Source organism: Hemicordylus capensis, chromosome 3, assembly GCF_027244095.1.
Source record: "Hemicordylus capensis ecotype Gifberg chromosome 3, rHemCap1.1.pri, whole genome shotgun sequence".
NCBI lineage: Eukaryota > Metazoa > Chordata > Lepidosauria > Squamata > Cordylidae > Hemicordylus > Hemicordylus capensis.
Genome location: NC_069659.1, coordinates 248,034,193 through 248,059,954, shown reverse-complemented (window position 1 = coordinate 248,059,954; position 25,762 = coordinate 248,034,193). Strand labels below are relative to the sequence as shown.

The window sequence follows — 25,762 nt, the reverse complement described above, 5'->3', positions numbered from 1 at the left end:
ATTTATTTATTTTTTGCTATTCAATTTGAGCTCAAATCAAATCACAAAGTACTCAAATTGATTCATCTAAACATTGCCAACTGCTTCAACAAATCAACTCAAATCAGTATCGAGTGATTCAGCCATAGGGAACAATGGGGAACTCAAATCACTGTTCCCCATGGGTAGGTCCTAGAGAGACACCAAAGTAGGCTGGGTGGTAGGGCATAATGGGTGCTAACTACACCCAACCCATAAAAGAAATAGACAAGTGGGCATTTGTTTTAAAACACCACTTTAAATTAAAAGGTGGGATACAAATATTTGTAATAAATACATACACAGATTTCCAGCAACACATTTTCTAACACTGAATTTATGAAAAGTATCATACCTTTCTAATAAAGCTGGCAGAACTATTTCTTTGTGCAGAAATAGGATCCACATCTGACACCAATACATCCTTCTCTACTTGGCCTTCATATTTCTGAAATAAAAACTAAATTACTTTAATAAATTATTAATATTTACTAGACTGTTCTGTGAGACAGGAAGACCAGGAGGCATCCTGAATAGTGCTCTGTCTGTGAATGGAAGAAGCTTTTAATTTGTGCAAGCAGACTGTGCACGAATACAATGCTCCTTCAGTTTATAGGCGGTGTTTTTGCTGATGGAGCGTCAGTCTGGAAACTGCCCACAGTGCCTAAGTTGCTTCAGTTACTCTATTCTGCCTTTTAATTAGATATGGAGGACTCTCATAACTTCTTAGTATTTTATCCCACACAGTTAGAATTATACTTCCTAAATAACTGTATTTATTAATGTGACTGAATATATTTTATTTTCCTAAATAATCTCCAGTTCAAATCTCATATCTGGCACAAACTCATTACAAGGCTTTTGATATGTAGACCCCATCCCAAACTACAACAAGGGGACCCCTACATCACAAGCTGTTCTAAGGATTATGAAATTATGTTCTGAATACTTGAGATGCACTATATAAATGCTAAGTACTGTATTAGAATTCTAACATTTATCATGGCATTTATCATAGAATTCTAACATTTATCATGTGCTACATAAAGCACTCTGTAAGAAAGGATACCTGTTCCTGACCTGCAGCTATTATTAATTTATTTAATAAATGTGTATACCACCCACTACCAAAGTCTCTAGGTGAGTTATAGCATAAAACAAAGAACACAACAAACTAAGAATTTAACAGTTACAACATACAACCAGATTAAAATATCCATTAAAAAACCCAACTAATTAAAAAGCTTGAAGAGATGTGTCTTAAGTTTTTTCCTAGAAGTCAACAGAGATGGAGCAGCTCTAATCTCAGGAGGAAGTGCATTCCACAGTCCTGGGGCAACTAAAGAGAAGGCACGCCTTTGAGTCGCCACCAGATGAGCTGGCAGCACCCTCAGATGAACCTCTCCTGAAGATTTTAATAGGCAGCGGGGTTCATAACGAAGAAGGCATTCTCTGTGGGCCCAAGCCATTATGGGCTTTATAGGTAATAACCAGCACTTTGAATTTTGCCCAGAAACCTATTGGTAGCAACAGCCAGTGTAGATCTTTTAGAATCGGAATAATGTGGTCTCTATGGGATGTCCCAGAGACCAATCTGACAGCAGCATTCTGCACCAATTGCAGCTTCTGGACTACGGACAAAGGCAGCTCCACGTAGTCAAGCCTGGAGGTTACCAGCATCCATCCCATTACTGCCTCAAGGCAGGCATTTTGGGAAGTTATGCCATTGCCTGATGAAGCTGACATGGAGAAGTAGATCTGGGTGTTATTAGCGTACTGATAACACCCTGCACCAAATCCCCTGATGACCTCTCCCAGCGGTTTCATGTCCATGTTAAAAAGTATTGGAGACAAAATGGAGCCCTGAGGGACACCATACAAAAGCTCTCATTTTGTAGAACAGCAGTCTCCAAGTAATACCTTCTGAAATCTGCCTGAGAGGTATGAGCAGAACCACTGCAAAGCAGTGCCCCCTACATCCAGTCCCCACAGGCGATCCAGAAGGATACCATGGTTGATGGTATTGAAAGCTGCTCAGAGATCCTAAAGGCTCAACAGAGTCACACTCCTTTTGTCAATTCCCCTTTGGAGATCATTCATCAGGCCGACCAAAGCAGTCTCCACCCATAACCTGTTCAAAAGCCAGTTTGAAATGGGTCTAGATAATTTGTTTCATCTAAGACTGCCTGGAGTTGAGAGGTCACCAGCTTCTCTATCACCTTGGCCAATCACAGGAGATTGGAGACAGGCCTATAATTGCCTAACTCTGAGGGATCCAGTGTAGGCTTCTTTAAAAGAGGTCTAATAATTGCCTCCTTTAAACAAGGAGGCATCCTAACTTATCTCAGAGAATCAATTATGATCTCAACCATGCCCTCTCCAACAATCTCCCTGCTTGATAATATAAGCCATGTCAGACAAGAGTCAAGAGAACAAGTGGTAGGACGCACAGTTCCAAGCAGCTTGTTCATGTCCTCACGAGTCACAAACTGAAACTGATCCAATATAACCGCACAAGAGAAAATACTGGTTACCTCTGCTAAAGACTCTGCACCAACAATGGAATCCAAGTTGGCTCAGTTAGGGTTAGTTAGGATGGCAGCCACTATTTCTTCTTGGAAGAACACTCTAGAAAAGTGGTTCCAAACCAGGGTTCCTCCAGACCTTGCTGAACTACAACTCCCAGCATCCCCAGCAACAATGAATTATAGCTGGGGTTGATGGGAGTTGTAGTTCAGCAACATCTGGAGGAACCCTGGTTGGGAATCACTGCTCTAGAAGCGTAACGGCCCAATACTTAGAATGTTAGCCAGCAGGAGTACTCCTACATTGACTCAAATAACTAAAATGCAATATGGAAAGGGTGTAAATATATGTTCCTAGTAATCATAAGACAAGACATAGCATGACAGACTACTCCCAGATTCTTAGCACACTTGCAATTCTTGTGAGCAGACACAAGTAGAAACCTTTCCAATTTTATACTTGTTGGTAGCACATGACTTAAAATCAGAACATGCAAAGATATTGTAAATGTAAAACTACAATCCTCAAAAGTCAGGATATTAGTAGCATATAGCCACTACTTTATGATAAAGTGATTTATATTTATATACATGCTCAGTGTAACAGCACAATTAAGGTAAATAAAGATCAACATTTGCTGTTAAACTGAAATACCTGGAAGATACTGTCTGGTATCTCTCTGTCATGGAGAGGAATTTGCTGAAAACAGTAGAAACCTAACTGTCCTAAGCTTCTCAGCTGCAACAGCTGGAAACGTTTACAATTTTTAATCTCTTCCTCAGTAACGAAGTTAAATTCTTCTTGCAGCTGTTCAAGACGAAAGTATTTTGAATCGCTTTGCTCCTGAAACTTTGCATACTGTTAGAGAATGAAAAACATAACTTGGAATATTTAAATTGTTAAGTACAGCAAATCAATTTTGCTATTTGTAAAATCGCTACATATTTTACTGCTTTAAGCATTCTTTTTAATATTATCTCCTTCTACTTGCCAGTTAGATTAAAAAATACAAAACTATTTGAAGAAGGGTTGGGCATACAAAGCTCTGCACATCAGAAAGATAAATAGATCTTGCAGACCTTGTTCCCGGTCATTTGCATTGTTTTGTACTAAATATTATGGCTTTCTGTAATTTCTATCCAGTCTTGCTAACAAAATATCCCCCAAGATTGCCTCTTTCATATTGTATGACAGATATACTTCTGACCTTCCCAGAAAGTTACTGATACGATACAGACTCATGTCTTCAGCTCTTTCGCATTCAAGTCATACTTCATAATAAAAGTACAAGAATGTGATGTCAGAACATTACAGCAAACAGCAAATTCTGTACCATATAAGTTATTGCTGCTATATGCCATTTAATAGGCAGGGGGGAAATAAAACATTTTTTGCATTATACAATGCAATTAAAACATTTCTTGTTTTCATCTTATATGTTTAAAAATAGGTTTTGTGTTATAATAGTGGAACTAATGCAAAACTGCTACGAAAACTTTTTACTGAGGAACTTGGCAAGTGAGTCCTTTTTCCACTGTCAGCGTATTTCTGATAATCATTACTTGGAATCAGGGAGAAGTTTTCCCACCTGTTTCTTTGGCTGGTAATTGTTGCATTCTGCTGTAACATATGACATGAACATAAGAACAAAACAACAAATTGCCTTGGTGGATTAGATCAAGATTAATGTATTCATAGAAACTCAGAAATGAGTTTCCAACAGATACCTCTGGGTATTCACAATCAAGACATGAAGGTCTTTTCCTTCACCCAGATGCTTGGGAGAAGTAGTGGTATACTGGCTGACATCCTAAGAGAGTGTCCGGGCTGTGGAGGGCTTTGTTTAGTTGCACAGTGTCAGGCACGGGGGCGGGGGGGAGAGAGAGATTGATTCCCCAATCTCTTCTTTCCCCATAAGCACCCTATGCCACACAAAAATATGTCCCTGAGAGTTGTGCGGTTAGAGGAATTAAAGAAAGAGAAAGTGATAATTGATTTTTTAAAAGGGAAAGATAGGAACAGAGATTATACTAACTCAAATATGTAAAATAAATATACGATCATGAAGAATGGAAGAAAAATTATCTCCTGTACTCTGTTGCCTACAAATACTAAACAAGTTTGTCAGTCATAACTTTTGATATTGTAAAAAATGATTATGAAATCAGTACGATTCAGCTTCTTTTTTCCTTTTTCTGATAGCCATCAGGTCAGCATTTTCAGCAATTCCTTAGTTTCCGATATACAAAAGCAAGTTTAATGTATAGATACCAAAATTATATTATTAATTATTATTTTTATTATTACCATAATTAACTCAACCAAATCTGAATAATCAGGATCATTTGGATCAATATTGACTTCTTTTGCCCTATCTATCAGTTTCTGTATGTCAGAATGCAACCAAATTCCAGTTCCTTTTCTTGCATCCATAATCCTTGACACACTAAAAAAAAGGCATTAAAGGGAAAATTAATATCATTATGATGTTCAACTTTATCCAATTAAAATTGGTTAACAACAATTCAGCAAACATGTCTAGATACTATCAGCTTCAGCTTTTCCTCAAACCATAATTGGAAGGGAAATGGGGCAAGAAACCACAGAAAATAATAAAATTGTAGTCTCTTCCTATGCCGGCAATTTTAGCAAAATCAAATCAAAAATGAAAATATAACTATTTCCTAAAAATACAAATAGAAAATTCTATTCAGTAAACAACTAACAGTGATATCTAATATATACACCTTGCTACCTGTTACAAGAGCCACCTTAAGTGGTGCAGCGGGGAAATGCTTGACTAACAAGCAGAAATACAGGCTGCTTACCTGTAACTTAAGATCTGGAAGTGATCCATTGTAGTCATGGTTGCCAGTTCAAATCCCTGCTGGTCCTATATCTGGCAGCAGCGATACAGGAAGATGCTGAAAGGCATCATCTCATACTGCACGGGAGGAGGCAATGGTAAACCCCTCCTGTACTCTACCAAAGAAAACCACTGGGCTCTGCGGGCGCCAGGAGTCAAAATCGACTTGACGGCACACTCTACCTTTACCTGTTACAAGGAGCCACCTAATGGCGCAGCGGGAAAATGACTTGACTAGCAAGCCAGAGATTGCCGATTTGAATCCCCATTGGTATGCAGAGATATAGGAAGCAGTGATATAGGAAGATACTGAAAGGCATCATCTCATACTGTGCGGGAGGAGGCAATGGTAAACCCCTCCTGTACTCTACTAAAGACAACCACAGGGCTCAGTCGTCGCCAGGAGTCGACACTGACTCGATGGCACACTTTACCTTACCTGTTGCAAGCAAAATGTGCATGTTGAACTGTAGGTGCTAAAGGAATGCCTCTATCATCAGCTGCCCAAGATAGAGAATATATTAATTTTCCCGATATCAGAAGACATAGCTCTTCTTTTTCATTTTCATCAAGAAAAAATAGTACATCTGTAACACATAATATAATTGAAATAAGAATTTTTATTAACAGTCACCTAAAAATACTTATAATGCTGCTTAGGTTGTTCTTGTTCATCAGCATTTATGCTGCTATGGTTAAGTTGTCTCATACACATGTAAAAACAAACGTGAAGTTTAATCACAACTATAGCTAACATTTCCAAAAATCCCTACTCTGCATTGTTCAATTGAAGTTAGTGACTTGAGGACAGCTGCTATATACATGGTTGCTGGCCTGATTCTAGGATTTCTTGTGCTAGCAAACAAGTACTCAGATCAAGCATACTGAATACAGTTATGTCAATGAAAATCTTTAGGATTAGAGCCAAACTGGTGGTGATGGCAACAGATCTATATGTTTAAGAATGCAAGGACTGGGCAGGATGATATCTTGCAGTCATGCTGTTGAATCAGCCTAACTGGATGCAATTCATTTTACTGAAAGGCGGGGCAAAAATATAATAAATGCAATGTACATGATTAACTTACTGCTTCCCACTGCCCCATCTGAAGGCTTCACTTGCTGTTCACAACTAAATTCTGCCTCCTCCAAAACATCTTTGCTTTTCAAGTTAAAGTTATCAGGAAGAGGTAAGTACACTTTGGCCAACAAAGTTGTATTTTTATTTGATTCAAAAACCTAAAATTAAATAAAACATGCACTGTTAAAAAAAGGAAGATCAGCTTGAGTCACATGAAGGATCTCTAAAACAGTAGTACACAGCAAGGAAATAAAAGAATATACAAAGAAACTCAAATTTTATATACAAAAACCACCAACAGTTAACACTATAAAAATAGAGCTAGTACAAAATAGAGCTGTACATGTGTACCTCACTGGAACACCAGCACAATGTGCTAAGGAACTCCATTCCTACTGATCTAACTTTATACTCATCTATAAAATATATGTTGGAAAGTTAAAGGACTTTGCGCTGTCTCTTTGCCTCAGACAGTGGAGGACAGATTAGTAAATCAGAGGGCTAGAGAGTCAAGACACTGGTCATCCCTTCTCCACTGCTCTGATGCTATCCCTTTGAAATGTAGATTGCTAATCTCAGGGATTCAACTTCCTTCTTCCTCTCTCTCTCTCTCGCTACCTTGCTGCCTACCTTGCAACATGGCAAGTCTCTCTCCCTGCACCAAATGTGCAGAGAGGATGCAGAATCCATCTGCATCCAGATAGATAGATAGATTAGAGATCCAAACCCCTCACTTTCCTATCTAGAATGGAGTTCCTTAATAAATGCCTTTTATATTAATTGAAACTATGAATTGGCTCCAAGTTACTTTACTCTCAGCAAACACGCATGCCTAACTAATCTACCACTGTGTTGTGCCTCTGTGCACTCTGCTATATTGAGCAAGGGATTCTCTCACCACAGAGAATTTCCTACAATATACATGTTATCAAAATTAATGTGCATACTGTATGTTCTCTCAGTACACTCCACAACATGCAAAAAGAAACTATACTAGTGTCCTTCACTGCAAGGCCCACAAGCCAGTGGTGGCTCCCTAATTGTTTCTTAGGCCTGTGTAAAGTTTTGACCAAAGCAGAATACTCTGCACAGTTCCTGGCACTGTGTGGAAGTGACCGTTCCCACAATGCCATGCTGCACTTTGCCCAGAGCTGGTGGGGCTACTTGAAAGGAAACGAAGCCCTCTCAAGCCCCAGTGCCATCTTGGAAGGCACACAAAGAATGCTGGGTAAGTGTAATCTTGTCCAACGCTTTCCCCTAAGAGTATAGAATTTGGTTTAGCTAAGGCCTGCTTTTGTGCTACAAGTCATCTAAACACTCATACCTCTAATCGGAGAGATTCAGGCCAGTTTAATACTTGAATTCTAAATATTTGGTGGAATATGATTTTAAAATCATGCTGAAGAGGAGCTTCTGAAGTGCAGGAGACCAATTTATTGTTGTAATATATTTTAATGAAGTACTTCTCCATTTGAACTTTTTCTCTTCTCTTCTGTTCATCTCTAAACATACAGGAATACAAACCATACAGATGAAAGTGAAATATAGGATTAAACTTTAAGTGGACAACTACACAACAACTGAGAAGCTAGTTTGATCAGTAAATCAAAGCACTTATTTGTGAATTTGATATATTTGGCCTCAGTACACTAAACATTATTTTAAATGTTTAAAATGTTTTTAATTAGGAACACAGAAAGCTGCCATATACTGAGTCAGACCATAGGTCCATCTAGTTCAGTATTATCTTTTATCAGTATTATAAATGTTCTGAATATTTAAAAATCCAGATCAAATGATTTAAAAAACAGGTAGCTCACCTGTAACTGATGATCTGGTAGTGATCTGTTGAATTCATAAGGAATGAGTTCTAAGTCTGCGCAGGAACCTCGTAGGTAGATTGACTAGCCCCTCATGACATCCACACTACCCTGCACGTGCTCTGTGCTTCCACTGAAGCACAGTTGGGGGTGCTATTTTCTCAGTTTCTTGCAGACCAGTGTCTATACTGGGTTTGGTCTTCTTAAATCATTGTACTACTTCTACTGCTGTGGGGAGGTTCGGGCGGGTCTTATGAATACAATGGATCACTACCAGATCATCAGTTACAGATGAGCAACCTGTTTATCTGGATCGTGATCTGTTGTATTAATAAGAAATGGGTGATTAACCAGCTTCCAACCATGGTGGCAGTCACAGTAGTCCCTGAAGCCTATGGCAGCACCCATTTTAAAACACTCCTCCCAAATGCCTGCCTGCTCAGCAGATTGCAGATCAATGGCATAATGTTTAATGAACGGCTGCTGTGATGACCATGTTCCAGCCACCCAAATATCAGCCATACGGATCCCAGACAGATGTGCTGCCGAGGATGCATATGCCCTAGTTGAATGTGCCTGTACGGTGAGTGGTGGATCTACACCCTGCAGCTTAAATTATGATTATGATTATTCATTCATTCATCCATTCAATTTCTATACCGCCCTTCCCAAAAATGGCTCAGGGTGGTTTACACAGAGAAATAATAAATAAATAAGACTGATCCCTGTCCCCAAAGGGCTCACAATCTTTACTTTGTAGGCCACAAATAGCTTCTTTGTCTTCCTAATAGTCTTGGTGTTTTCTAGATTGTCTCACATCCAGAGAATGCAGTGCCTTCTCCAATGGTGACTCCAGATTCCGAAAAAGTTAGGTAGAGTAATATCTTGGTTTAAATGAAACTCAGTCACTATTTTAGGACAGAACTGCAGATCCAATCACATGACTACTTATGAGGATAGAACTGAGTATAAGGAATGTCCATGCATAATGCCATCAGTTCACTAATACGTCTCGCAGTTGTGATTGCTATAAGGAACACCGTCTTCAAGGTGACCCACTTGAAGGGAAGCCTCATTCAGAGGTTCAAATGGGCTTTCCATGAGTGCTGACAAAACCAAAGACAAACTCCACTGCTCCACTGACTTTCTTATTGGTGGATATAAGTTGTTCATGCCCTTTAGAAATTTTTTGCAGTCTGGATGAGAGAAAACAGTAGCGCCATCTCATCCCTTATGCTTCGATGATATAGCAGCCAGATGTACCTTGAGGGACACATTTGCTAATCCTGTGAGCTCCAAAGTGATCATATAAAGTAAAACTTGTCTCAGTGTTGCCTTACTGGGAAGGCAACCTTGCTTGCGCGCATACTCCTTAAATCTTTTCCACTTGGAACCATAGTTCTTTCTGGTTGATGGCCTTCTATTGTTAATAAGGATTTTCCTTAGAAGCTGACTCTCCATGCTGTCATCCGCAGAGTTCTTACATTTGGATGTTGCACTACTCCGCTGTCTCGCACCAGGAGATCTGGTCAGAGAGGAAATTTGTGTTAAGTCCCCTTTAAGAGTTTGAGAAGCGGTGTGAACCATGGCTGACAAGGCCACCATGGCGTCACTAGAATGCCAGTTGTCTCGTCCTACATGATCTGTGCTAGGGATGTGCACGGAACCACGGAGGCGTGGTCCAGCACTGGGGGGAGTGTGTCTTTAAGGGGAGGGTAGTACTTACCCCCCCCCCGCCCCGCCGCTCTTCCCCCTCCGGTGCTGGACTTTCCAAAAACGTTCTTGGGGCGGCAGGGTTCCTCCCTGCCGCCCCTGCCCCCGTCATTGTCTTCAAAGAGTTAACAAGTAGAAAAAGCTGGCGCTGCGCATGCGCCCTTCACAGCGCGCGTGCTTGTTTCCACAACGGGCACGTGCGCGCCGCAAAGGGTACATGCGTGGCACCAGCTTTTTCTACTTGTTAACTCTTTGAAGACAATGACAGGGGCAGGGGCAGCATGGAGGAACCCTGCCGCCCAAGAACGTTTTTGGAAAGCCCAGCGCCGGAGGGGGAAGAGCGGCGGCGGGGGGGTAAGTACTACCCCCTCTTAAAGACACACTCACTGGACCAGCCGAATTCCAGACCGGTCCGGAGGCCTTTTGTATGGCACCGGACCGGTCCGTGCACACTCCTAATCTGTGCCAGTACATGGTTGATAAGTGGCTGAGGTGGAAATAGGTAAAGGAGCCCTTTGTTCCACGCATGTTGGAACATGTCCCCCAGCGATATTCTCACGACATCGGCACACAAGCAATATTCCGGAAACTTCTTGTTGGCAGCAGTAGCAAACAAGTCCACAGTCGGATGTCCCCAAGAGTCAAACACCTGCCTCAGATAGATGCTGTTGATCTCCCATTCGTGGTGCTGGTAGTGCTGCATGGAGTGGCTGAGGTTGTCTGCCGGCACATGGTCCACACCGCAGATGTGTATGGCCAGAGGGTACACACTGTGACAGATGCACCATTCCCACATCTGTAGACTCAAGGTACAATGGGAACGGGAGACTGTTCCCCCTCCCTCGCCAGTTGAGAAATGCTACGGCCGTGGTGTTGTCGAGTTGGAACTGCACCACCCTGTTGCATAGCAGGGATTCAAATGCCTTCAGTGCCATAAACACAGCCAGTAGCTCTAATTAATTTATGTGTTGATATAGCTGTTGCACCATCCACAAGCGCTGCACCTAATGCTCGGCACAATGTGTCCCCCACCCTAAGAGGGATGCATCCATCGTTACCCACTGTGTGAGGGTCAGGGTCTGAAAAGAGACGCTGACCAGCAGATTGGCCTCCACAGTCCACCAGCGTAGAGACTGTAGGACCCCTTGTGGAACTTCTGTTGACTGTCTGCATTGGGGCAGAAGTATCTGAGGTACCACATCTGCAGCTGCCACATCCAGAGATGTATGTATAGCACAGTCGCATTGCAGGATGCCATTAACCCCATCAACCTCTGTACACTGCAGGCAGGTTGTATTGGAGCTCCATTGAAAAGGCAAACCAGATCTTTGATTTGCTGATATCACTCTATTGGTAAGACTGCTCTTTTTAATTGCACATCCAGAATTGCCCCGATGTTACTTATGTGTTTTTGTGGTTCCAGGTTTGACTTCTTCCCGTTGACGCTGATGCCCAGATCCTGCAGCAGTTGTAATACATAGCACATCTGCAAAAGTAACCTTTCTATGTCATCCCCCACCAGAAGCCAGTTGTCTAAAAATGGAAAAACCATGGCACCCTCTGCCCATAAGTGTGCCACCACTACTGCCATGACTTCTGTGAACACACGCAGGGCTGTTGACAACCCAAAGGGGAGAACAATATATTAGTACACTGCATCTCCCACTGTAAATCGCAGGTACTTGCAGTGGTTTTCTTGAATTCCTATATAGAAGTATGTATCCTTCAAATTTAATGTTGCCACCCACTCCTCCATGCATAGGAGAAGCAGTATTCCTTGCAACATCGTGATTCTGAACTTGCATGCCCACACAAACCAATTGAGCCCTTGAAGGTCCATGATTGCCTGAATTCCCCCATCTCTCTTTGGGATCTCAAATTAACAGGAGTAAAATCCAGACATCCTCTCCGTCCACCACAGAGGGATAATCGCCTCTTTCTCCAAAATCACCTGCACTTGCTCCAGCAACATAGGAGTTGCCCTTGTGTATCTTATGACTGAGAACGGGAGCATACTCTTGAACTCTAAAGCATAACCAGTCTTGATCATTCTGAGCACCCACTGGTCTGATGTTATGTGGTTTGATGGAATTTTGCCAGTTTGATGGAATTTATGGCAACTGCAAAGCAGGTGTTGTGTGCTTTAGCAGATGGTTGATGGTGTTGTTCTGTTTGTGGTGGACGGTGGAGCAGGTCAAAGAGCCTGCTTGTTTTGGTCCTTAGCAGACCTGGTATTCTGGCCTTTTGGCCACTGGCTGAAACTCTTTCCATTCTTGTTGCCTATAATTGGTCTAGTGTTTTCCATATGGGAGGTAATGCGATGTTGCATAGGACATAGAGGACAAAGGCCAAAGCCATAAAAGTCTTAGATGAGTATTTCAACTTTTTTAATGACTCCATAGTGGAATCCATGCTCTCACTGAACAAGCCTTTCCCATCGTACTCCAAGTTATCTACACGGTCACGCATATCATGTTATAGGTTTGTGGATCTCAACCATGCATGACAGAGCATTGTCACTGCCATTACCATGGCCCGTGATTCAGTCTTGGCTAAATGCTTCAAGGTGCTGTGCTGCTGCCTAGTGATGGCAGTAGTTTTCTCGTACCCTCTGCACATCTGTCCTGAAATCCCTCCGGGCTCATTGCAGTAGAGTCCTGGACCAACGCGTCCCACAAATAATGATTGTAGCTGGTTAAGCAAGCCGCATAATTAACTATACATATAGCCAAACTTGAGGTGGAATAGATAATATTTCCCATAACATCTATCTACCTTCCTTCCTTATCAGAAGGTGTAGTATGGCGGCGGCCCAACTTAGACATGGATGCACAATCAACAACTAATGAGTTCAGCACTGGGTGCTGTAAGAGGTACGCATTATCTTCTTCTTGAATTCTATATAAGCCCTCTAACTGTTTTGATGTTGGTGTGGAGGTCTGCAGCACCTCCCAAGCAGATGGCACTGCTTTATGTTGAGGGTTGTTAATTTTTACCCCCAGAAGGTAAAACAGAAGAGCATTAAGGAATGAGCACACACTCCAGTTACAGAGTAGGTAGCAGAGGATGGTCTAGTTGTTGAAGCTATTTAGATAAAACACATGGAGATTCTTATAGAACTAAATACTAAGTATTTATTGGTTAAGTACACTTGGATAGGAAAGACCTAAACCTAATCTAAAGGACTACATAATGAATAGATAAGGAAGGAGAGAGATGTTTCCATCTTCTCTCTAGGAGGAAAGGAAGGATTGTGACTCAACACAGGAAGTGTGGAAGAGTCAGTTCCAGAGTCATAGAGTAGAGACAGGTAGAACAGTTAGGGAGACTCTTACTCACAATCTCTACTCCCAATGCCCCTAGTGGTCATTAGGATAGTTGGTGCAAAAGGTCGATACACTGGAACTCCATCTCCAACACCTTACTAAACACAGGCAGCATTGGGAGTGCTACTGGATGTGATGTCTTGGAGGCTGCTATCATGTTGTAGACTGGGTCCTTCAAATCAGTCTCCGGTTGTTTTAAGTCCAAGCCCAGCACCTCTGCCATTTCCATGATTTGGGCATGATAGGCCTTTAGCTCTTCAGAGGGCGAAGTAAATGTTTTTGGTGGCACATCCAATGGCAGATCTGGATCGTAAGGATGGCTAGACCCATCTGAATCTGGTTCTGTAGATTCAGACAAATAACAACCTCCAGCACTCTCTATTGGAGGTGCCACTGGAGGCGCTTTCTTTCCTTTCTTCTTTTTTGGCTCTGATGGACACATTGTTTTACCAGCGGCAACACTAGCATCTCTGGAGTCGCTGGAAGAGGCTGCACAGGTGTAGGAGGCCACTCTGGTAGCACCGGGTAACATGTCTCCTCAGCCATAGTTTGGCAAGTGACAGACACAGTAGCAGTACTAGTGGTAGTCTTGGGTTGCGGTATATAGCCAACAATGGTTTTGGGTTGCTGCAAACCCACTTGTCCTCCAGTAGCCACTAACAGAGGCTGCTGCAAAGCATGCTGTGCCTTCTATAGTTGGAATTCCGCATATTCTTCAGGCAATACATTTGTTGGAGTGTGGTGAAAACCACAAGAATGTGTGATCTGTCTGTGACCTGTTGGCCAAGCATGCTCTGTTGCAAGAGCCCCTGAGGGCTCACATACTGCATTGGTGATTTTCATGCTAATGAAGCAAATGTAGACATCGTAGTTGACTCTGACAGTTGAGAGAGCAGCCCAAAAGATCTCGGCACTGAAGGATCTGGAACATGCAAAGGCAACATCATACATATAGGCATCACAGTCATAGTCGTAGTAATTCACATAGACGACATCAATGGTGCTTTAGATGCAGACACCAGAATCTCCTCAACATTCGGGTTGATGTTGAGACCACTACTTAAAAAGCCATGGAAAGTTGTCCTCAATGGGATGCTGTTTGAAGAATCTAGCATAGTTAGTAAAGTTGTCGCAGTGTTCGGATCCAAAGAGACTTCATCATACAGAGGATGCTAAGTGGAAACATCAGCCGAGTCCCCTCTGTCCAAAGGCTGCTGTCATAAGGGAGTTGACGGGGACTGCACCAGCGTTTGAGCCGGGGACAACAGTAGGACTCTCTTGGGTGGAGCCACTTGACACGGCATGTGAAGTAAGCCCTACGGCATGGCTGTTGATGTCGTAGTCATTTCCGAAGGAGCAGTCGGTACTGACGTCGACACTGTGCCTGTATAATAAAGATCAGCTTCCATAGAGCCCATGGTTGGTATCACAGTTGATGTTGATGTCAAATTTTCCAATGCTGACCTCAAGGGCCATTCCATTGACATTGACGGAGTCGCTGCTGATGTTGAGGGTGGGCTATAGCCTTGTAGTACCATGAGAGAAGGTGTACTGCCCTTAGTTTTCAACTTGGTATGATGCTTCTTTCTCAGAGGAGAATCCGTCTCCTCATCCGAGGAGTGCCTCCTCTTCTTGCCCTTATGCCGATGAGTTGACTTCGAGACCTCCTTCGGCCTCTTGAACATCGGCAATTTCGCAGTACCTTGTGTGCTCAATGTCAGCTCCGACATCGAGCCTGATCTCGATCCTGATGTTGAGGGGTAATTTGGTCTCTGTGTCAGAGGATGGAGTGCATCATCATAAAGTGCCACATGGAGTCACAGCGCCCGATTTTTAACAACAAATATTTATATACTGCTTTTCAACAAAAGGTTCCAAAGTGGTTTACATAGAGAAATAATAAATAAATAAGATGGATCCCTGTCCCCAAAGGGCTCACAATCTAAAAAGAAACATGGTAAACACCAGCAACAGTCACTGGAGGTACTGTGCTGGGGGTGGAGAGGGCCAGTTACTTTCCTCCTGCTAAATAAAAAGAATCACCATGTTAAAAAGATGCCTCTTTGCCCAGTTAGCAGTGTTTGGAAAAAGAACAGAATATTTTGCAAGCTGCCGGGTTATGTGGTTCACCTAAGCATAGCAAACATCAGTCATGGTAGTCAGTCAATGGCAATTTAGCCCAGCAGTCCACAAAACGTTTAAACGTGTTCTTGGTCTCCACTGCCATAAAAGGCACCCCCCAAGGCAGTAGCCTCTGTCCTGAACAGCCAAAACCAGTCTGATTCACAATAGAAGAGTCAAGTGCAGTCCAAAGTCAAATAGGAACAACAAACTAATATCTTAACTTTTCTTTTCAGTCAATTGAATCTAGTTGAACTGAGGAGCCGGCAACAAGGTGTTGCCGCTTTGGCGGTCCAAAATAAACTGAGAAAATTGCACCCCCAACTGCCGATTTCAATGGAAGTGCAAAGCACATGTAGGGCAGAGTGAGCATCATAAGAAGCTAGTCAATCTACCCACAAGATCCTTGCACAGGCGCAGAACCCATTCCTTATTAATGCAACGATCCAAATCTTTTAATTATTTCAGTGTTATTTACTTTATGGTCATTGCAGGATACTACTCAATTAACTTAAAAATAAATCCTGCCTTAATGAAGAAATGAATTGGAAACACAGAAGCTTTGCAAAACTAAGAAAGGAAACCTGCTACTCACAGAGAACACAGGTCTGTTGCTGTTATTTCAGTTGTGAAGGCAAGACGGGGCATGAAAAGAGGTCCATTCATCTCTTCAAAGTTTGTTGAGCTTAGAAAGGCATAAGTTGAATCCAAGCATCCCTAGAAGTCAATTTTAGTAATTTCACTGCACCTCAAACAGTATTTCAAACTAAAAGGAAATTTCTTAGAGTAAATTTCTATTTTCTGAGACTCCCAGAGGACATTCAAAACCATAAGGATGGCACCTCCACCTGGAACAGTAGGCAGTGTTCTTCACAGGAAACATTTCCAAAGCAAGGGGTCACCCTGCCCTCCCAGACCAGGCAGGAAGAACAACATCACCCCTCAACCCCCAAAACCTGCAAGCACAAATAATGCTGATAAGAAATATCAATCCATGAGTGCAGCTGAGCACATAATTTTCTTAACTACCTTGTGTGGGGGTGAGGTAGGGGGACTCGCAATATGCCAATTCCTCTGCCCAGACATAGACTGCTCTGGAAAACATGGAGTTGGTGAGAGACTTCCTGGAGGTAGCAGCCAAGGCTTCTAAGGACCAACAGAGCCACCTCAACCTTCTGTCTCACAGATCTTTGGGCCGCATTTATTGTCTCACAGATCTTGGGGCCTCACTTCGCAATTTGCTGGTATCACTGTGGATGGTGTCAAGGCTACCACTAGTGCATTGGTCACAGGGACACGAAGGAGCTTTATGATGCTTCCTAGCAGGGCATTACACTTATTGGCCAAACAATGGACAGGACATGCTTTGGCTAGGGTAGTCCATTGTGCCTTACTCAAAACATGCTCAGAAGTTTGGCTACCTCCAAATCTATAGGGCAGTGGTATCGGCCTCTCGGTAATTGCCCTGCCACTTCTGGTACTGATTGTACTGGTTATATGGGCGATATCTGTTAGAATAGCGCTGGTTGGTGAATGTTCGCGCGGTGATTTGCAATTTTTTCCATTGCTCCATATTCTCGCCGGTCTTGTCTGAAAACAAGCCCACATCATCGAATGGAAAAGTCTCAATACGATCTCTCATATGCTGCTGGAGACCAGTAGCCCGCAGCCAGGCATGCCTTCTTAGAACAATGGACGATGTCAATGTCTGGGATTCTGACTCAGCTAAATGCTTTGCATTAGCCAACTGCTGACGGGTAGCCGCAGTAGATTTCGCAAACACCGCCTCAAATCTTTTAATAAACTCTCCTGGTTCCAGTTTCGCATGTTGATCGGATAACGCCTCCCATAAGGAATGCGTATATCTAGCTCGACAAGCCACATAGTTGGCAATTTTGATAGACAAGCACGCAGTCGAATATGTGCGCCTTCCCAGGACATCCCATTTACGGCCTTCCTTGTCCACAGGTGTGGTGTGTCGTTTGCCACCTTTAGACGTTGCTGCACAATCCACTACTAAAGAATTTGGAGCAGGGTGATGCACTAAAAAAGCATTCTCTTCCTCCTGGACGCGATAAAGCGCCTCTAAACGCTTCGAGGTGGGTGTTGAAGTTTGGAGCACCTCCCAAGCCGATTTAGCCACTCTGGAGATATGAGGCAGCATAGGTAAGTACACCGGTTTTAATCCAGAAGCCGATCCCATCATGTTATAAACTGGGTCCTCCAAGTCAGTGGTCTTCTCTTTCAGAGAAAGACCCAAGACTTGAGCCATCTCAGCTACCTGCTGATGATAGCCCTTCATCTCCTCATTAGGCGACGTCGAAGGCACATCCGCAACATCAGAATCTGGATCAGGGAGAGCAGGTGCCTCTGGGTCGTCTGGATCAGCCACAGTAGAATCAGAGGTGTAATCATCCTCTGTATCTTCATCCCCACCGTCATCAGAAGAAACAGGTGAATTGCCCACAGCAGTAGAGGTCACACGCACCGGCACATGAGTATGCACCGTCTGAGTTGCCACTTGGTGTAGGGTGGATGTGGGAAGCGGCGTTATCTGCGGCACATTAGCCTGAAGCGAAGCGGAACACTGTTGTGGTAAAGGCACTGAAGCCTGAACAGCTATCTCCGTGCGCTGCACTGGCATTATAGCCATCTGCACAGCCGTCTGTCTACTCACTCTCGGGGTCTGTTCCTTCTCTTGTAACCATTCCCTAAATAAGTCTCCGCCCGGTATCCTCACCGAGTCACCCCAGCCACCAGCGGGAAGGAGTCCTGTAACCGGTGTACCTTTAGCCGATGGAGAAGGTGTCTTAGGAATTAGTCCAGGAAGTTAGTCAGCCTCGCAAAAACCTGCAAAGGTCCCAGTTGAGGGTGTACTTTCCTCAGAGTGTAGCATGCAGGTCAGGCGGCTAGCATCTTGATCGTTCCTCCCATCAGGCGTCATCGGGGAAGGCACCGGGACAATCACCTCTGCCATGCTAGGATCCATCAACGTCGTACCTTCCTCGATGTCGGGGTCGGCATCGAGCTCCGTGTCCAAAATGATTGCGACCATTGACTCCGGCGCAGCCTTCGATGTCGACGCCCTCAATGTCAACGGGTGAGTCACGGGTATGGTCACTGTAACCTCATCACAGTGTCGAGCCTCCGGATCCGACCTGGACTCTTTCGATGCCGACTGCTCACGATGTCGAGTGCCCTGACTTCGGGGCCCAGGAGTCAGCGGCGACTGATAGGGCGTCAGAGCCGGAGACAAGGAAGCCGCTCGACACCGAGGGATCACATAATCCTGTAGGCCCGATGGCGAAGGGTTAAGCTCCACTCCTTGGTCCCAATGTTTGTGCTTAGACTTCTTATGGGTTGAACAGTGCTCCGAAGTGTCTTTGTGCTTTCTCTTCAGGCTGGACCATCGATCCTCTGGTCTTTTAAATGTAGAAGAGGGGTCTGAAGCCGAAGCACTCAACGTCGTGGCCCTTGATGTCGTGGCACCCGATGTCGAGGTGCTAGAAGCCGAGATTTTCCTCGACTTTCCCGGGTCTTTAGACTGCGCTACAGGCGCAGGACCCGGTGTCGTAGCCTTCGAAGCAGCTTTAGGCAGCAATGCATCTTCCAATAAGTAAACTTTAAGACAAGCTGCCCAATTCTTAAGAGTCTGTTTACTGAAAGTATCGCAGACCGAGCAAGACTTCGTATCATGGGTTTCCCCAAGGCAAAACAAACAGAGGGTATGGCCATCTGTTGAGGGGATCTTTCCACGGCAACCAGTACAGCGTTTAAAAGTAGTCTTGCTGGATATACTCGCCTTGCCGGGCTTGCTCAAGCTACTCATCTTGAGAAATCAGTAGTTGTTCCATTCCTAGGTCGGAGGAGGAGGTCCGAGATCGTGGACAAAGCCGTCGGATTAAGAAAAAGAGTAGTCAAGTCCATTCCAGAAGTACAAGCCGAATCCACATTAATGCCAAAACCGAGGGTAATCCGTAAGAAATGTCAGAGTCGGTAACCAGAAGTTCAAAAAGCTTTAAAGCCTTTTAAACGAATACCAAACTTTTCACGAGGAGCAAACAGTCTCCGAGTACTGATTGCTATGGCGGTCAGAAAGAAACTGAATATAGAGACACCTAACCACCACTAGAGGGTACTGCAGTCACGTGCAATGGGCAGTTGGCGTCGTGAGGAGCTTAAGAATTCTTCCCAAAGCTGGTCTGCGCAGGCACAGAACCCACTAATTATGAATGTTGGAACCACTATCCAGGTCATGCTCAAAAGTTTGGCCACCTCCAGATCTATAGGGCAGTGGTTCCCAACCTGGGTTCCTCCAGATGTTGCTGAACTACAACTCTCATCATCCTCAGTTACAATTGATTGTGGCTGGGGATGCTGGGAGTTGTAGTTCAGCAACATCTGGAGGAACCCAGGTTGAGAACCACTGCTATATGGGGTGGAAAACCTTAGTAAATAGAGTAAGGAACAAGTCCACTTGATACAGTCATGTGGGTTATCCATTTACTCCCCCTGCTCCTTCATATCAGAAGAAACAGGAACATTGAACTCCTCAGGAGAACCAGAAGAGGGCTGGGCACAGAGCATCAGCACCTCTAGTTCTCCCCACCCCCACCAACATCTTTTCTCCCACCCGCTGGCAATCATCGTCATTGTTTTCTCTCCCCATACCTCGCCACCATTTTTTGCCTGCCCGCAAGCCTGTCTGGGACCACCGCTTTCCTAGTCCCCTGCTAGCAGCTCGCTCGCAAACTCTTGCAAGAGTTGCCACACATGGGATCAGCGATGGGTACGCCTAAAAGAAATATATATATTTAGATAGATGGGTGCCTATAGCCCAGTCTTTGAGGTGGCATCATGACAAATCCAATCAATCCACATGGCTGTTTATCCTTTAGTGGATCTACGAACTCTGTTCCTGCCCCTTGATAAATAGATTTGGAAATGGGAAGAGGATGAAGAATCCTGAGAAGACTGGGAGGAGCTCCTGGACAGGGGCAGAGTCACTATGAAGCAGAAGGGATCAAAGAACCTGGGCCGCCACACCCAGGGGCCATATCTGGTGTCTTAGCCACACCTCTGCATCTGATGTCAGACGTGCAGGAAGTGTGATCACATTGAAAATGAGGCCGTTGACTCTGTTTGCAAGTAAATAGCATCCAGTGTCACAGTTTCAGGGTGGCTGGGAGTGCCTTTCCATACTTGTCAAGGTAGGGTGACACGTTCCAAGCCAGGCTGGGAACACAGCGCCGGCTGAAACTTTGGTTCCCAGCCTGGCCAGGAAAATGTCTCCCTGCCTTTACAAGCAGGGAAAGGCACTTCCAGCCACCCTGCAAACGTTGCGCTGGATGTTATTTACTCATAAACGGGGGCATGCAGCCCCATTTGCAAATGTGACCATGCCTCTTATGTGTCTGACGTCAGGCGCAGGAGGCATTACTTGGGTGGCGGAGCCATCAGCAATGGACTGGACGGGGCTGCAGGTATTTTCCCTACACTGCTGCTCCTGTATCAGAACCTCCACCTCTTTTGCCACTGCTGGACCTTGCCCCAGGATCTGTCCTTATGTCTTAGTTTCTTCCTTTATGTTTCCTTCTGAGAAAGAGGAAACTTGGAGCAGCTACAAAAATTGCCCATTCATTTAGGAACAGTTCCTTTAACATCCTTAGAAATGACGGACCTCACCCACAGAGTGAACTGTAAGCAAGCTTGTTACTAAAATATAAAAACGTGCTGGGAAGGGGCTAGCAAGAGTAAAGTACTCATCCTCTCTGGAGCAGCCATCATACTGGTTTCTGGCACTAAATTTGTGCTATATAAAAGGGGAGGTAATTAGATCCAAGACTACTGAAATATTAGTGTAGCAGCATTGCTATGCTCTGATTGGGAAATAAATCCTCTGCTGGGGTGCCCATACACTGCAAAGATCTCTTTATATTTGGCTGCACCTATATAGAGGTCACCGTGTGCTGTTGTTGCAGCCAGAGCACTGCAACCTTCAGGCTGAGTTGGATGATGGTGCCACTGCTGATATGTGGCTGAAGACACAAAAAACTCTTTCCCCTCCCAAAAACCCTTGTGAATGATGGTGGAGGGGGGACACCAAAAAACTGAGAAGTGAAAACAATGAGTTCTCTTGGAGCTCAGAAAAAGCTGCACTACTGGAGCTCAGAAAAAGCCGTACCAATGAAACTAGGCAGAGCCATACTGGGAGGGTTCACAGCTTCAGAGAGGTTTCCTGTGAAGAACCTTGGCTACTGATCAAAGGGAAGGTATCATGTTGCTGAATGCTCTTCAGAAGCCTCAGTAGAACCACAATATTCACATTTGTATTATATTATAGTAGCTTTTTTTAAGGTCAACATTGCATCATAGCTGGTGCACAGAAGTGCTATGGTAACAAACTCCTTCCATTTGTGGCTGTGCTCATACAAGAGGTTCTTCTGCAAGTAAAAGGGATCCTTATACGAATGCAACTCTCCTTCCATCGGGGCCTTGACAGCACTGAGCCTCTGGAGCATATGCCCTGGATTAATGTTTTAGTTCCGAGTCCTCCATGCTGCTTGACAATGTGGGCATATTCTTAACAGCCCCTTGGATGGATATTCCATGGCACATACATTCTCTGCAGATACATGCCACACCAAGGCATGAGGGCAGCAGCCTATTTATTTATTCATTCATTCAGTTTATATACCACCCTTCCTAAAGAGGCTCAGGACAGTTTACAGTAAAATGTTTTTTAAAAACCACATAATAAAACAATTAAAAAAAAATTTAAAAAATTGAACCAGATTAAAATTAAAATTCAAACTAGATTTCATTAAAAGCCAGGCTAAAAATATGGGTCTTTTCAGGAGGCATCTCCTCAAGGCCTCCAAAGAAGATAAAAGTTGTGCCCTTGAGTCGGTGTCAACTCCTGGTGACCACAGAGCCATGTAGTTTTCTTTGGTAGAATACAGGAGGGGTTTATAAACCTCTCATAAACACGGGAAACATATTCCACAACCAAGGGGTAGAACTGCGATGCCCAATCCCAGGTCGCCACCAGATGAACTGTTAGCACCCAAAGATGGACCCCTCCTGATGATTTTAATAAGCAGTGGGGATCTTGTAGGGAAAGGTACTCTCTCAGGTGACCCAGACTTAATCCATTCAGAGCTTTAAAGGTAATAACAAGCACTTTTTACTTTGCCTAGAAACATATTGGCAGCAGTGCAACTGTTTAAGAACAGGTGTAATGTGGTCTCTCTGGGATACCCGAGACCAATCTAGTTACCACTAGGGATGTGCATGTAACCGGTTTGGCTGGTTTGGTTCAAATCCATACTGGATTCAAACCAACCCAGCCCAGTCCAGCTTCAGGCTTGGACGAACCAAGTCCAGTTTGGCCTTTACAAGTAAAGGGGGATTCCCTAACATAAGGTGGGGGGGGAGCAAAAGTACCTTTTATTTTAACCCTGCTGCAGTGGCAGAGAATCTCCAGAGGTGGGGGTGGGAGCTCCTCCAAGCCCCCCACCAGCCTCCTGAATGACAGCCTCCTTTTGTGGGGCTGATCTGGTTTGAACTGAAACCACCTGAACTGGGCCGGTTTGATTCGAACCAGCTTGCACATCCCTAGCTGCTGCATTTTGAACTAACAGAAGTTTCTGAACTATATACAAAGTCAGCCCTATATAAAGTGCATTGCAGTAGTCCAGCCTGGAGGTTACCAGCTGGTGTACCATTTTCTGGTCATTCTTCTCAAGGAACAGGCAAGTTGTCAAATCAATCACAGCTGGTAAAAAGTGCTCCTGGCCACAGCCTCAAACTGAGGCACCAGGGTGAGACCTGGGTCCAAGAGCACTCCCAGGCTACAAACCTGTTCTTTCTGGGGGAGTGTAACCTTGTCCCAAACAGGAAGTTCTATCCCATCTTGCAGATTATGACCCCCCAACAATGAGCACCTCTGTCTTGCTTGGATTCAGCTTCAGTTTATTATCCCTCATCCAGCCCATTATTGCTTGTAGGTACTGCTCAGTACATACACTCCTGGCTCAAGCTGGAAGGTCCTGCAGTGCCTGCATGTGACACTAAATAATGAAAACAGTGTCTTCCTTCTCCATCCACTTCTACCACCATGAGGTACACAGTAGCTTGGAGAAAGCATGCAGAGCTCGCCATCCTTAACCATGGAAGATTGTCAGCTTTTCTTTATATACCAGTGTTCCACTTAAGGACCTGAGCCTGTCCCTGTGTGTCCAAATCTTTTAAGCACCTAGCAAGATCCCTGCCTTCCAGGAACAGAAGTAGCTTTCAGTCACTGAGTACCTCTCTGTGAATGATCAGAATACAACCACATGCACAGAAGTCTGGAACAGAGCACAAGCAAATTGGGTGCTCTCTCAGTCTAAATTTACACTGGATATATAGTATTCGTAAGCTTCTCCAGATGGTTAAAGGTAGCAGCCATTAATTGTGTACAACAACAAAAAAACCATTACTGGTCTCATTCATTTCACTGTGGCACAATCATTTACTATTCAGAAATTCTTTCCGCTTATTAACCACCTGTTTTTTCCAGCTTGATGAGACTTTATTTGAGGAATCAATATCACACTCTTCTCTTTCTTGTCTTATCTTTTTTTCAGTTTCTTCTGATATTTTGGTTGCATATTCCTCTGATAGCAAGTTTTTGGTCAGCCTTGGGGAAATGTGGAAAGAAAATAATGAAAACACTACACTCAAGCTCCATCTGCACAGGCTCGGTTGTGTAATCCACCCTGTTCCTCACCTTCAACTGCTCTTTAAAAAGTTAAAACTGTTTTTTTAAACCCAAGAGGTACATTGGATTTGATCAAGAGCAAAAAGAGCAGCAGAGTTACTTAACCCCTTTCTTGCACTTCCCACTCACCACTCTTCCTACCTTTTGATTACAGCCTCCAATGCCAATTTGCATTTAGAAAAACAAATGAGAGGGGGGAACTCCAAACACTGAGTCTCACGTGTAGTATAGCCTGAGACTATATATAGTGTCAAGAGAACATCCAATACAATTGTACAGTATAAAATATGTATTTTAAAAGCCATCTATAACTAAATTATAAGATGGAAAGTCTACATGTAAGAAGGGCCTGATCAACATACCAAATCATGTTTTCTTGATGTGTGCACTCCCGTCACACACAGGTCCATCAAACTTTGCACCTTAAACTAGTTCCAACCCAGGGTTACCTGGCTAAAACAGTGTTGGATATGTAGAATTGCTCTGCACCCCACTAATTACAGACTGCAGCAGCCAGGATTGTTAGAGGCTGTTAAATGCTGTAATTCCATTCTGCAAGAACAATATGTGAACGGTGGTGTTTGTATGTTCTGTCCAACTGCCACCATTCCAATTTGGTGACGAACAGGTGTGAACAGTCACAAGATTGATCTCACATACATAGTCAAGTTATGCACATAATCTCCCTTGCATGGGATCACAGCATTCTGCATGTATGGACATATGTAACTATATCAAATCATGGTTTGATCCTACATTGGCATCAACGGAAGCGTTCTTCCTAGGGCAAATAACAGCTGAAGGTGATAGGGGGCTCAAGGTCAAGCCAGTTCGCCACTGAACTAGTCCAGCTCAATCTCAAGTTACACCCCCCCACACACACACACCAGTTATCCTCCCCCATCCCCCACTCTTCCAAGGGCAGTTTTGGCCCTTTCTCCAGTGCTTGTGGCCATTTTGGAGGCTGCCATGCATGCGCCCTGCCTATTTGCATGTCCTGCCCTGGCAAATGGCCAGGGAGCATATGCAGCAGCCTCCAAAATGGCCACCGCCAGCAGAGAAAGGGCTGGAATGGCTCCAAAACAGGCCAATATGGCCCTTGGAAGAGCTGGGGAGGCTAGGGGGAATGGCATACCCCCCGGAGCACCCCCCCAAGACCACTGGACTCAGCAAAGAGTGTTTAAATTTAAACAAAAAACAAAAAAACTTTAGAACTCCCAAACCAGCTCAAATTCAAGCCAAGCCAGGGGTCTGTTCAGGGGGCACAAAGCTGAACATGCCTGGGCAAACCGGTTTTGTGCACACCCCTAGTAGATTGCCCAATCCAGACTCAAACCACAGCTGGGGTGGAGGTGTAAAGCTGCCACTTTTTCCCTGGTCCGGCCACAGTTGTGATGCAGATCAGGCCCCCTGTGACGCCTGGTCAAGCATGAGAAGTCAAGCATGTAAGGGCCAACAATAAACATCATGTAGTATGTTCCTGATAGTCAACTGACATGTAAAAAAAATTCTAATCCATTTTTTCCC

At 44.1% G+C, this 25,762-nt stretch overlaps 1 protein-coding gene across 11 annotated transcripts in view; it reads right to left on the bottom strand.

Annotated features, from left to right (window-relative positions):
- Positions 1–25,762, bottom strand: part of CC2D2B (coiled-coil and C2 domain containing 2B) — a 143,605-nt gene that overhangs the window by 55,211 nt on the left and 62,632 nt on the right. For all 11 annotated transcript variants that reach the window (XM_053305371.1, XM_053305368.1, XM_053305376.1 and 8 more), the window contains 8 exons: positions 24,022–24,154; positions 16,067–16,188; positions 7,816–7,993; positions 6,499–6,649; positions 5,850–5,997; positions 4,852–4,990; positions 3,199–3,402; positions 374–466 (listed from right to left, as the gene is read on the bottom strand). In XM_053305371.1, the coding sequence (XP_053161346.1) occupies positions 374–466; positions 3,199–3,402; positions 4,852–4,990; positions 5,850–5,997; positions 6,499–6,649; positions 7,816–7,993; positions 16,067–16,188; positions 24,022–24,154 (1,168 nt within the window). The remainder of the gene's footprint in view (positions 1–373; positions 467–3,198; positions 3,403–4,851; positions 4,991–5,849; positions 5,998–6,498; positions 6,650–7,815; positions 7,994–16,066; positions 16,189–24,021; positions 24,155–25,762) is intronic.